The sequence below is a fragment of the Eubalaena glacialis genome, chromosome 5 (genome assembly GCF_028564815.1).
Source record: "Eubalaena glacialis isolate mEubGla1 chromosome 5, mEubGla1.1.hap2.+ XY, whole genome shotgun sequence".
Taxonomy (NCBI): Eukaryota; Metazoa; Chordata; class Mammalia; order Artiodactyla; family Balaenidae; genus Eubalaena; species Eubalaena glacialis.
In genome coordinates, this window is record NC_083720.1 from 1,846,547 (window position 1) to 1,859,862 (window position 13,316).

Genomic DNA, 13,316 nt, shown 5'->3' on the forward strand with positions numbered 1-13,316 from the left:
CTTTGTATTATATAATTCTGAATCAGTTTTGTGCGTGTGTGGTTACTAAAAAGCAGGACTGCAGTAAATAGTCCCTTGTGTTCTGAATTGAGCTGCACCGAGTCGGTTACTGGGTTACCCTTAGAGGAAACCCCATGTCAGTTAAGTGAGGTGGTTTATCCAGAGTGCAAGGGAGGGGGGAGAATTGGGAGCCCTGGTTTCCCGGGACATTGGGGCATCACTTCTCTGTGAAGGAGAGACCTTCAGAAAAAAATCAAAGACTAGACGCCAGCCTTTCCCTGGCTAAACTCTTGTTGTCGGGGCCCAGGCTGATGATAGAAGAAATTTGATGAGGCATTCTTGCTGTAAAAGAATGAGTGATGTGCGAAGGCTTCTCAGGGAGAGAGACGTGTGAGAAACGGGAGCTGGTCTGGGCTGCTTTGTGGGAACCCGCGAGGTTACGCCACCTGCTAAGTCTCTGTCCTGCCAGCTCGGCTTACAGGAAGGGAGGACTGCATTAGGTCACGGAACCCCTGTCCCCAACATTAGGCTGAGGAAAACACCCCCGTCCAGCCGGCTGAGGACGCGTCTGCCCTCACCAGGGGTGCTGCTTCCACTGCCCTCGGTTTGTCCTCAGGGTCCCTGGACTAGGAGATGAGGGGGGCACCGTCTGTGTGGACACCCTAGAGCCTCCCACGCCGTGTGCTGTGTCCCCTGAGAACCTCCTGGGTCCACGTGGACACTGAACTGCTGCAAGGACAACAGCAGACAGTCCGTCCAGACGGCGCCCCCGGCAGTGTTTGCTGTGGGCCTGGACAGCGACACTGGCAGCTCTGCCTTGGGCCCGTCTGCCACCCCGTTAGTATCTACAGTAGTAACAGACGTGTAGAGAGAAGCTGGGTCCTGGCGAATCAACTGGAGGGCGGATCAGATGCTGAAAGATTGATGGGCAGCAGTAAACAGACTGTCACTTGGAAGCCTGTGCTGGGGAGGGTCCTAGACAGAGTTCTGGAGTCCAGATGTGAGGGCTGTGCTGTCTGTCCTCAAGGCATCTCCGAACAGGCCAGACCCCAACAGGAAATGGCAGTGCAGCCTCAGGAACTTGGGGCAGCCCCTGTCCTCAGTGCTGTGAGGAGGTCTGGAGAGAGAGGCCTCCAGCCCAGCGATTGAAGTCTGACCCCAGGGAGAAGCACAGGAAGACAGAGCTGCCCCCTCCCTGTTGGAGGAGACATGCAGAAGTGAATTGACAGCAGTCTTTTTTTTTTTTTTTTTTAAGTATTTGTTTTATTTATTTATTTATGGCTGTGTTGGGTCTTCGTTTCTGTGCGAGGGCTTTCTCTAGTTGTGGCACGCGGGGGCCACTCTTCATCGCGGTGCGCGGGCCTCTCACTATCGCGGCCTCTCTTGTTGCGGAGCACAGGCTCCAGATGCGCAGGCTCAGTAATTGCGGCTCACGGGCCCAGCCGCTCCGCGGCACGTGGGATCTTCCCAGACCAGGGCTCGAACCCGTGTCCCCTGCATTGGCAGGCAGATTCTCAACCACTGTGCCACCAGGGAAGCCCAGTCTGTTTTTTTTAATTATCTATTTTAATATTTATTTATTTGGCTGCACTGGGTCTTAGTTGCAGCAGGCGGGCTCCTTAGTTGTGGCTCTCTGGCTCCTTAGTTGTGGTATGTGGGCTCCTTAGTTGTGGCATGCGAACTCTTAGTTGCGGCATGCACGTGGGATCATCTAGTTCCCTGACCAGGGGTCGAACCTGGGCCCCCTGCACTGGGAGCGTGGAGTCTTAAGCACTGCACCACCAGGGGAGTCCTGACATCAGAACCTTAGATGTGGCTGGACTAGGTGACCTGTGAGGTCCCCTGCATCTCTGGCCCTGACAGTGGGGCTTGTTGAACTTTGTGTTTGATGCTGAGCGCTACTCGGGGAGTTTGCAGAGTTCCATAGTGGGGCAGTGGGGAGACGCTCGTTCGTGAGTACAAGTGCAAACGAAGGCCTGCGAGCACGTGAGCAGTGCTGGTCCTCGTGTCGAGCAGGGGGCTCGCCGTCTGTCGCAGAGGAGCCTTCAGGCTGGAGTTTATCTGAAAGGGCTTCCACTGCAGCTGGCGGCTCCTTCTGCAGAGATTGGTGCCATCCACTGGAGAGGGGGATCTAATTTATCCCTGACTTTCCCGTCATGTTTTGTCAGTGTAAGCTTCTGATGGTATCAGTAACTTGTGATCTTGTTTAGGTGATTTCAGAAAAACGGTGTAACTAAAATGATAATTCAGGCGAAGAGAAAGAAGATAAATGATGACTTACTGTGCCGTGTGCTAAGCGCTGTGCTCAGCAATAATCTCCTTGCTGCTCGGAATATATTAGGAATATAATACACAGTATTATCACCGCTGTTCTGATAAAAATGGGGTGTGTGTCAAAGTAACAACATACACGTTTTTTCTAAAAGGAAAATACAGTCTTAAAAAGTAAAACTGAAAGTGAATTTATTTCTTTAAAAATACTTGTTCTTGTAGCTATAAATGTTTACATTAAAAAAGAAAGATCTCGAAATAACAACCTAACTTTGCAACTTGTAGACAGAAAAAAAAGATAAACTAAATCCAAAGCTAGCAGAAGGAAGGCAATAATAAAGATGAGAGCAGAGGTAAACAAAGACAGAGAATAGAAAAACAGTAGAGAGAATCAGTGAAACCAGAAGTTGGTTCTTCAAGAAGAACAGCAAAATTGACAGACCTTTAGCTTATGGGCTAAGAGAAAAAGAAAAAAGACTGAAATTACTAAAATCGGAAATGAAGTAGGGACATTACTACCAGTCCTACAGAAATGAAAAGAATTACCAGAGAGTACTGTGAACCATTGTACACCAACAAATTGGATAACCTAGATGAAATGGACAAATTCCTAGAAACAAAGAACTAACCAAGACTAAATCATGAAGAAATAGAAAATCTGAATAGACTTATAACTAGTAAGGAGATTGAATTAGTAATCAAAAATCTCCCAACAAAGAAAAGTTCAGGACCCAATGGCTTCAAAGGTGAATTCTAGCAAACATTTAAAGAAGAATTAATACCCATCCTTCTCAGACTTTTCCAGAAAACTGAAGGGGAGGGAACACTTTCTAACTCATTCTATGAGGCCAGCATAAGTCTGATACCAAAGCCAGACAAAGACACTACAAGAAAAGAAAACTACGGACCAGTGTCCTTTATGAATATGGATGCAGAAATCCTTAACAAAATACTAGCGAACAGAATTCAGCATATTTAAAGGATTATACACCATGATCAAGTAGGATTTATTCCTGGAATGCAAAGATGTTTCAAGGTATGAAAATTGATTAATATAACATACCACATCAACAAGGAAAAACCACATGATCATCTCAGTTGATGCAGCAAAAGCATTTGACAAAATTCACCATCGTTCATGATTAAGAACACTCAACAAAATGGGAATAGAAGGAAACTACCTCCATATAATAAAAGCCACAAATATAAAAAACCTATAGCAAACATCATCCTCAATAATGAAAGATTAAAGTCCAAAAGGGAGGGGATACCTGTATACGTATGGCTGATTCACTTTGTTATGCAGTGGAGGCTAACACAACATTGTAAAGCAACCATATCCAATAAAAATTAATTTTAAAAGAAATGAAAGATTAAAAGAAAGCCTTTAATCCTCTGAGATCAGGAACAAGGCAAGGATGCTTGCTTTCACCACTTCTATTCAACATAGTACTAGAAAATCTAGCCACAGCAGTTAGGCAAGTAAAAGAAATAAAAAGCATTTAAATTGGAAAGGAAGAGTAAAACGATCTGTGCAAATGATGTGAACTTATATGTAGACAATCCTAACGACTCTGCAAAAAAAAACTGTTAGAATTTAAAAACTGTAAGTGAATTCAGCAAAGTAGCAGGATACAGAGTGCACACACAAAAATTAGTTGCATTTGTACATACAAACAATGAACAATCTGAAAAGGAAATTATGAAAACAGTTTTATTTACAATGGCATTGAAAAGAGTAAAATACTTAGGAATTAACTTACTCAAGGAGGTGGAAGACTTGTACAATGAGAACTACAAAACATTGCTGAAGGAAAATAAAGAGGGCATAAATAAATGGAAACACATTCCTGTGTTCCTGGATTGGACAACTTAATATTGTTGAAATGTCAGTAGTACCCAAAGTGGTCTACACATTCAGTGCAATCTCTGTCAAAATCCCAATGATGTTTTTTGCAGAATAGAAAAACCCATCCTAAAATTCATATGGAATCTCAAGGAACTCAGAATAGCCAGAACAATCTTGGGGAAAAAAAGAACAAAACTGGAGGACTCACACTTTTGATTTGAAAACTTACTACAAAGCCACAGTGATCAAAGCGGTGTGGTATTGGCATAAAGACAGACATATACACCAGTGGATACAGTAGAAAGCCCAGAAACAAACCCTTGCGTATATGGTCAGGTGATTTTTGACAAGGGTGCCAAGACCCTTCGATGTGGAAAAGACAGTCTTTTCAACAAATGGTGCTGGGAAAATTGGGTATCCACCTGCAAAAGAATGAAGTTGTACCCTTATCTAATACCATATGGAAAAGGTAACTCAAAGTGAATCAAGGACCTACGTGGAAGACCTAAAAACGTGGAAGAACCTTAAACACATTACTCTAAGTGAAATAAGCCAGACACACAAAGAGACATCCTGTCTGATCCCACTCACCTGAGGTCCCTAGAGTAGGCAAATCCATAGAGACAGAGAGTAGAAGGGTGGGTGCCGGGGGCCAGGGGAGGCGGGCGGTTATTGTTTAATGGGGACTGCGTTTCAGTTTTGCAAGATGAAGAGAGATCGGGATACCACTGAAGTGGTTCAGATGGTTTATTTTATGTTACACGTATTTTACAAGAAAAAACAAAGCATTCTCTGTCTTTTTACAGTGGAAAACCATCCTCTTTCACTAAAGCAACCCAAAGGTGCATTCTTATTTTCATTCACCTGTCAAGGAACTACGATGCCATTAATACCAGTTATGGAAATCGAGCAATTTTAGTTGCATCCAGAGGGTACCAGTCATTCTAGAATCCTTGGAATGGATATCAGTCTCTTGTAATCAAGTAGCATTTTAGAAACTACATAGTAATTCAAGATTGCAAAATGTTGCACATCTGTAAAATAATTAGTATTCACAAATAAGTATGGCCATGGGGAGACAGTTGACAGCTTTGAAATCCGTTGTTCTTGTTTGCTTTTAAAAATTTATCCTTTATTTGTTGTGTGACACATATATAAGCCTACAGGTACCCAAATGTTCCACAAAATTAATCCCAGAGGCTGCGAAGACAAGGTCAAAGAGGACGTTTCTGCTGATTATATTTATCAAACAGCTCTGTACTGAGCTCTGTAATAAGATAAAGAAATGACTACTTTTTCTAATATGTAGCTCATTTTAAATCATTTTTAAAATTTGCAACAGTAATAGTTACTCACGAAAGAAAAATGTTTCTCCTGAAAACTGCAGACCCACGTTACGTAAAGGGAGAATTAGCACCAATATTGACTCTTCCCATCCAAAAATATGGCATGTATCTCTTTTTTTAGGTTGTCTTTTATAGCCTATATTATGGTTTTATAGTTTGTACATTTCTTACTGAATTTATACGTAGGTGTTTTACAGTTTTAGGGACTATCATGAGTAGCATCTTAAATGGTGGAATAATTTTTCTAAGGAGTTATTGCTGGTCCTTATAGGAAAGCTGAGTTCTGCTTTGTGTCCAGTCATCTCACCGTGTTATCATCTCTCAAATAGTTCTGGAATTGATTGCTTTGAGTTTTCTAGGAGACCATGATATCGTTTACAAATAATAATAGTTTTGTCTTATCCTCTTTATTAGCATTTGAACTTTGTGTTTTGTTTTTTCGCTTCAGCTAGAATCTTCAAAGCGTCATGAGTAAGGGTGTTACTAGCAGCAGCATCCTTGTTCAGTTCCTGGCTTTTGTGGAACGCTTTGGAGGTTTCACATTAAGTCTGATGCTTGCCGTACAAATTTTTGATACTTTTTAGCAAATTAAAGAGCCCTTCCCTGGTGGCACAGTGGTTAAGTATCTGCCTGCCAATGCAGGGGACACAGATTCGAGCCCCAGTCTGGGAAGATCCCACATGCCGCGGAGCAACTAAGCCCGTGCTCCACAACTACTGAGCCTGCGCTCTAGAGCCCATGCGCCACAACTGCTGAGCCCATGTGCCACAACTACTGAAGCCCGTGTGCCTAGAGGCCATGTTCTGCAACAAGAGAAGCCGCCACAATGAGAAGTCTGCGCACCGCAACGAAGAGTAACCCCCGCTTGCTGTAACTAGGAAAGCCTGTGTGCAGCAGTGAAGACCCAACGCAGCTAAAAATAAATAAATTAAATAAATTTTAAAAAAAAATTTTTTTAAAGCAGGAATAGACATTAAATTTGTATGTTTTTTCTCTTTTTATGTGTTTTTGTATGAATTAGATTAGGCTTACTAATTTTGAGACATCCTTGCATTCCTGGAATTAAACCCTACTAGATTATAATATTATTCTTTAATCCATTATTAGGTATTTTATTTAGGATTTTTATATCTGTATTCTGAGGTATTACTGAGTTTTCATCTTTGAGGTCTTGTTTGTTTTGTATAAAGGGATAATTATGCTAATCTCATAGAATGAATTGAGAACTTTCCATGTTTTTCCAGTTTTTAGGAATAGTTCAACTTTCCTGTTCTACAAAGGGTTTGCATAGACCCCGCCATGAAACTTTGGGGCCTGGTTCATTTTTGCAGGAGAAGGAACAAGGACTCAGTATCCTTTACTGCCTTTTCAGTAAACATTGTGTTCATGAACTTACTTGGGGTTTTCTACTTCTTAAGTGAGTTTTACAAATTGATATTTGCCTGGGAAGTTATCCACATCATTCATATAAAGGGGTGGGCTTAAGCTTGTGCTTACAGGGCAGCTGATGAAAATGGGTGCATGATGGCTACAGGAGAATTCCCCTGCCTCTGACTTCACACTGTAATGAGAGAGCACTTGCTCCCCTAAAAGGAGGCCGGCCAGTGCTCCTGGCGTCCCAGCTGTGCCCACAGCCTGCCCTCTGAGCTGTCCAGCTGTCGAGAGAGGCCAGAAGTCTAGATTGTTAGGTGAAATCTCAAAAGCTTTTTCATGTTGGCTCAGCTTGTAAAACACATTGTGCAGGGCCAGCAAGATAGCCGTGAGCCACCTGTTTGCAGCTATTCTTCAGATATGAAAGGCATAAATTGTACAGATGTTTTCTCTTGTGGTTTTAGAAAATCTTTGTATGTGTCCGTGTCCTTTCTCACTCCCGCTATTTTTGTTGTTCCTTTTCTTCCCTTGTTCGGCCTGGGAGGAAGTTCAGAGAACCAACTTTTGGGTTTATTGATCACGTTTACTTCTTGGTTTTCCAAATTTCAGCTTTTACCTTTAATTCCTTACTAGTTGATTTCTTGTTTCGTTTTGTTTGGGCTTCTTACGTTGAACGCATACTTTTCAGGCTTTTTTTTTTTTGTTCTATTCTCTCATAAATGCCACTAAACTATACATTTTCTTCTACATCTTGGGCTCATCTTATACAATTTGATTTGTGGGACTTTCCTTGTCAATTATTTCTAAACAGACGGTAATTTCAACTTTGGTTTCTTCTCTAATACTTTTAAACTATTAAAAATTTTTAAGTGCATGAATTTGATTTTATTAAGTTACTCTTGTTTTATTTTGGAGGGTTTAACGGGCAGTTTTTGTTTGTTTGTTTGTTTTAATTTGAAGATCTAATAGGCCATTTATTAGGTGGTTCATGAATCGAGCAGCATCCCGTCTGCAGCTGGGAGGGCGCTCCCGGTTGGCAGTGTTCTCTTCCCTGTAGGACTGAATATATGCCCCCTTCCTTTTTTTTTTCTTCTGATAATTTTGAAGATATGTATCCCATATCCTTTCAGTGGTTAATTTACAAGAATACATTTATATAAACACCAAGATTTAATCATTTCATAGCCTCCTCCTTCAAATAAGGCAGTGCCTTGAGCCCATTCTTAATTCCCTATTCCCCTCAATTTCTTTTTAGTTGTGGTAAAATCTACATTACTCAAAATTCACCACCTTAACCATTTCTGAGTCTACAGTTCATTCGTGCCGAGTGCGCTCACATTGCTGTGACTGTCACCGCTGTTCAGCTCCAGAACTCTCTCATCTTCACAAGCTGAAGCTCGTGCTTAAACAGCGGCCCCCGCCCCCTTCCTCCGCAGCCCCTGGTGCCTGCTGTGGCACTCAGGGTGACGTCCCCGAGGCTCACACTTCACGTGCAGGGCCCCTCGTGGTTGTTCAGTGAACCGTGACTGTCCACTCACCGCATTGACAGATCCACCTCTGATATGTTAATTTCTCTTTAAAATCTGAACTCCTCGCTGTTTTTCATGCAAGAAAAGTATTTGCGATGATTTTGAGCGAGTCATGTGAGGCGCTGAGATCGAGTATCAGGTAGCGTTTCTGTAGTGCTGCAGCTTCTGTCTGCAGACGCGGTCTCTCGTATATATCATTTTAAAAATCTCCCCTTGAAAATGTCCGGGGTAGCTCTTGCTGGTACTAAGACTTTTTGTTTTTTACATCCCCCGTGAATTAGATGACGATGAAAACCAAACAGCGCATGCTAACAGAAGACTGGGAGCTTTTTAAGCAAAGGCGCTTCGTGGAAGAGCAGGTGAGGCTGTGGGCCGGAGGGGCGGCTCACGGGAGTGGGAACTGCTCTCTGCGGGTGGGCGGCTCCCAGAGGCCAGCGCTTCAGCACCACCCTGCGTGTTCTGCTCGCTGTTAATGGCAGTGGTGTAAACTGGCTTTCCTTCCGACGTCCTTCCTCCTGTATCCCTCAGGGGACACCCGCGTTTACAGAGCCGCCCGCTCGGGCCACAGCCACCCCTGAGTCCCCACGGACTCCTCCTAGGCGGGTGGCGTGTCCCCGATTTACTCGCCAGGATGCATACAGTGAAGTCGCAGGGCTGGGACTTGGTGCGCTCCACGTGTGCCAGGGGCCGTGCCTTCGTTGTGGCTGCTGGCGGCCCCGGCGCACCCCTTCCTCCAGCGGCTCTTCCCCCCACCCCTCTGCCTGCCGCTTTGGCAGAACTCCCGGGGGCTGCGGTGTGGTGGTCTCAGGGCATTGGACTTCATTGGGAAACTTGCTTCCCGTGCATGTGCCGGCTTCTCTCCCAGTTAGTCTCCCTTGCCGGGCGTGCTCCCTTGGCCTTCCCTAGGTGTCGGTGACCCCAGCCTCGCCAGCACCCGTGGTCTCCTCTGGGCGCCACAGGTAGACAGAGGGCACCCGTGCTCCGCTCGCTTACCTGTGTGGCTTCTGTCCTGTCCCATGGCTCTTCTGGCCACCACCCATCCCATTGCCCAAGCCGGTCCACAGGCTCCTTCTCTAAAACCCAGAGGCTCGCCCGCTCCAGTGGAAGTTTAGGTGCCGCTTCCTAGGTGGTTCCCGGGTCCACCCCTTCTCCATGCTCCACTGGTGTCCTCTCCAGCTGGCCTTCCTCACTGCTGCGTTCCTTCCCACCCGCCCACTGCCGTCTTTGTGCCGACTGTCCAGCTTCCATCGTGCCTCATAAACGTCTGTTTAACTCATGGGCGCCGGGTGCCACGGCTCTGTGTGCACAGGCCTGATGGCGGTGAGGCTGTTCCCCGAGACTCACTCCTGCTCAGCCCAGGCTCAGCAGCCATCGAGAGTCTTGTGAGCGGATGCCCAGCTCCGTGCTCTTTGCTGGCCCAGACGCCCTCCTTGCCTCTGACGGGATTACCAGCACTGCACCTGGGCCTTGCTGAGTCTTGGCACCTGCCGAGCAGCTTCCCCACCTCTCCAGCACGCTGAGCAGATCTCCCGGGGCACCTTCTACGTCACGGTTTTCAAGTTTGGTTTCTTGCCTGTCCCCTCTTCCAGAATCTAAGCTCCTTGAGGGCAGTGATTATCTCTACGTTCCTGGTACCTAGCAAGTACCAAGCCCATGGCAGATTCAGGGTAGAGGCTGGGTGTCTGCTGTGAGGGGCGCTGCAGCGTGTTTGGTGGTGAGGAAGCCTGTTAGGGGTTCCTGGTCCCTGGCCTGTGCCAGGGCCTCTCCCAGCCCCACGGCTATGTGCGTCACACATCTGCGGCCCCTTTTCCTGGCCCTGCCCCACCTTAGGAAGCCGTGGTCATTGGTTCTGAGTGTGACACACACTACCATAATTACTGGAAGATATAAGCTGTGTCATGGGGCGGCGCGTCTTGCAAAACTAACCCGTTGTCTCGTGGTTTCCTCCAGCTGACGAACAAGAAGGCCGTCACTGGCGAGAACAGCTTCACGGACACCATGAGGCACGTGCTGTCGTCGCGACTGAGCATGCCCGACTGCCCCAACTGCAACTACAGGAGGAGGTGAGCCTGCACGTGCACGCAGCGGGCCTGTGGGACCCTCGCTGACCCCGCAGAGGGCCGGCACCGACCTCTAAAGAGCACGGTCTGACCTTCTCTGTTGGCTGTCTCGGTAACTGTCCTTAATTCCCAATCAGATGTGCTTGCGACGACTGCAGCCTCTCGCACATCCTCACTTGTGGTATCATGGACGCCCCCGTCACTGGCGACATCCACGTTCACCAGCTGCCACTCCAGGTGGACTCTGCTCCCGACTGTCTCTCTGAGATGCGCCCGCCTAGCGCGTCATCAGCAAGCTCAGGGTCGGGTTCCAGCTCGCCCATTACAGTTCAGCAGCATCCCAGACTCATCCTCACAGACAATGGCTCTGCACCAACTTTGTAAGTCGTGGCTTTGTCGTAAGGTTTCAGAAATTTAACTAATCCAATGATGAGAAACAGAGACAGTAATGTCTGCAGAAGTATGGATAGCGTTATAGTGCTTTTCAAGAAAAAGGACCCTTCATTTTTTTAAAGAGCTTTTAAAACATGGAATCAGTAAGCCCAAACTTTGACACTGTTTCCTGACCTGCCTAAACGAAGGTGAATGAATAAATGCAGTAAGGCAAACCAACAAACACATGTTGGTCTGCAGGGAAGAGTTTCCCAGCACCGGCCCGGCCCGCGCGCATTGCATCACAGGTGGCCAGCCCGCTGCTCATTCCGCCGCATCGTCAGCCCAGCATCCATGCTTGTTCCATGTCTTGCTAAGAACTCAGATGATCACTTTAGCAAGCGATTGAAAGGTTCTGGTCTCCGTGTTCCCACATTACCTAGAAGGATGTTTTGTACAAGCGAGGTGGCTGTGCAGCTGTCGCCAGTTCACAGGGAGGGGAGGGGGCCCGTGTTTCTTCGGACTTGTGGCCGTGTCTCGTGTTGAGGCTACCTGCTCTAGCTTCTGGGCAGGCTGCACGCGGGTGTATGTTTTTATTTAAGAAATAAAACATGCCTTCTGCATGTCACAGTGTGTGTGGGTGCCGGGAGCCCTGCGGAGGTGACCGGCCCCCCGGCCATGGCTCCCAGTGGAGGGATGGTGCCCCGCATTTCTCAGAGTTCTCACTTCCCCCGTCTGGATTTCACATGGTGACTCTGAGGCTTTCCTTCGGAGTCTTTCAATTCTCAATATGGGTTTGGTCTCAAACACAAAGTAATTGTAAAGGGATTGGCCTGAACTCCGTGACTCCTTTCACTGAACTCAAGGTGCTTCATAGCCGTAGAAGCCCTGTGCTCTCAGAGCCGGTGCAGAGTGTTGAGGGCTTCACAGCTAGCTGCCAGCTAGCTCATCACAGGAGCGTCCCGCAGTTCAGCGTGTGTAGTCAAATAAAAACTTACATTGGAAGAGTTCGCCCCGCTCCTGTGTCCTGGCAGCTGGCGCCAGCCGTGGCCTCCCACGCTGCGTTGAGTGGCAGAGCTGGGGCCACGGGCGGATGCTCTGGGCATCTGGCCGCCAGCACCTTGTGATCCGTGTCTTCCCGGGAGACACTCTGTGATCCGAGAACCTCCATGTGGCTGCTGGTTCGTGTTGTCTCTCGTGGTGCGGCTTCTAAGTTGGTGAAATAGAAGCATGGCAGTTTAGTCGCTGGGCTGCAGTGCCGTCTGGACTTCACGGGTTCTGGGGTCGCCTCCATCGCATGGAGCACGTGCTTTAGTTCCTTCATTCCTGCACCTTGGCTTCCTCCTCCGGGTCGTGGCGATGCTAACACCTCGGGAGCGGGTGTGGATGCAGCCCAGGGCAAAGCCTGCTGTTACCTCAGGTGCAGTGGGCCCCCAGGAGGCCCGCTGGGCACTGTCCGTGCTTGCTGTGATGAGCTCCGGATGATAGCACGTTGTAGTACATTGACTCTTGTTTTCCTAAAAGTGGAAAAGAACCTGAGTTTGGCAATTCTGGACACTCTTCCCTAAAGCCAAAAGGTCTCCAGTTCTTAGGATTGTTCCTTCTGGAGGCCATTGAGTGTTGAGGCTCAAGGCGGACGTGGTGGCATGTTTACGTGGACCCGTGGGGTGTCCATTTACAGTCATGCCTTGAACCATGCACGCTGAGCCAGGAACTCTGCGCCAGCTCTTTTCATGTACCAGAAAGTCCTACATTTTAAGTGGTCTTCATAGGCTCCAGCCTTGAAGTCTTCTTACTTTTTTTTGGTAGATATTGCATTTGCCCATCGCTTGGATGTCTTGCTAAAGCTGATAATTAAGATTATGACTGGACTTGGCCACAGCTGGCCTTGTAGTGAAAAATCTTGTAGCATTTTGTCACATAAGTGCCTTTAATGTTTTGTTCAGCTGGCTGTGTCTGAAATTTTGGCGGTTATAAAAACAAACGCTAAAGACCTGCGGTTGTTCTCCGTACCCCTTTAATTATAATCAAAAATTGTGTCTGCTTGGAAGTGGCAGAGAGAACAGTCGTACACCAGGGCACTTCAACGTGACTAGATGTGTAACATCAATTAATCTGGTTAAATTGTGTGGTTTCCTTAATGTTTCTCCTTCTGGAGTCTTGTTTTCCGTTCTTCCACATAGCGCAAACGGTGCTCTCCCAGGCGCTTCCTCTCGCGTTCAGGTTACTAGCAGGTGCTGAGGAGCGTGCGTGGCGCTCAGTGTAGCCCCCCGTGAGCGAGAGCAGGGTCTGCTTGGCGGGCGGTGCGCTCGCTGTGCTTGCGGCCAGCGGCCTCGGGGTGACGTCTCTGCTTTCTCAGTTGTAGTGATGATGAAGATGTTGCACCGCTGTCAGCTAAATTTGCTGATATTTATCCGCTGAGCAACTATGATGATGCCGAGGTGGTGGCCAGCATGAATGGAATCCACGGTGAACTGAACGGTGGCGGGGAAAACATGGCCTTGAAGGATGAGGTATG

At 47.2% G+C, this 13,316-nt stretch overlaps 1 protein-coding gene across 3 annotated transcripts in view; it reads left to right on the forward strand.

The window, feature by feature from the left end:
- Nucleotides 1–13,316, forward strand: part of LOC133092538 (protein FAM193A-like) — a 171,055-nt gene that overhangs the window by 112,326 nt on the left and 45,413 nt on the right. For all 3 annotated transcript variants that reach the window (XM_061191884.1, XM_061191885.1, XM_061191883.1), the window contains 4 exons: nucleotides 8,648–8,725; nucleotides 10,317–10,429; nucleotides 10,564–10,806; nucleotides 13,158–13,311. In XM_061191884.1, coding sequence (XP_061047867.1) covers nucleotides 8,648–8,725; nucleotides 10,317–10,429; nucleotides 10,564–10,806; nucleotides 13,158–13,311 — 588 coding nt within the window. The remainder of the gene's footprint in view (nucleotides 1–8,647; nucleotides 8,726–10,316; nucleotides 10,430–10,563; nucleotides 10,807–13,157; nucleotides 13,312–13,316) is intronic.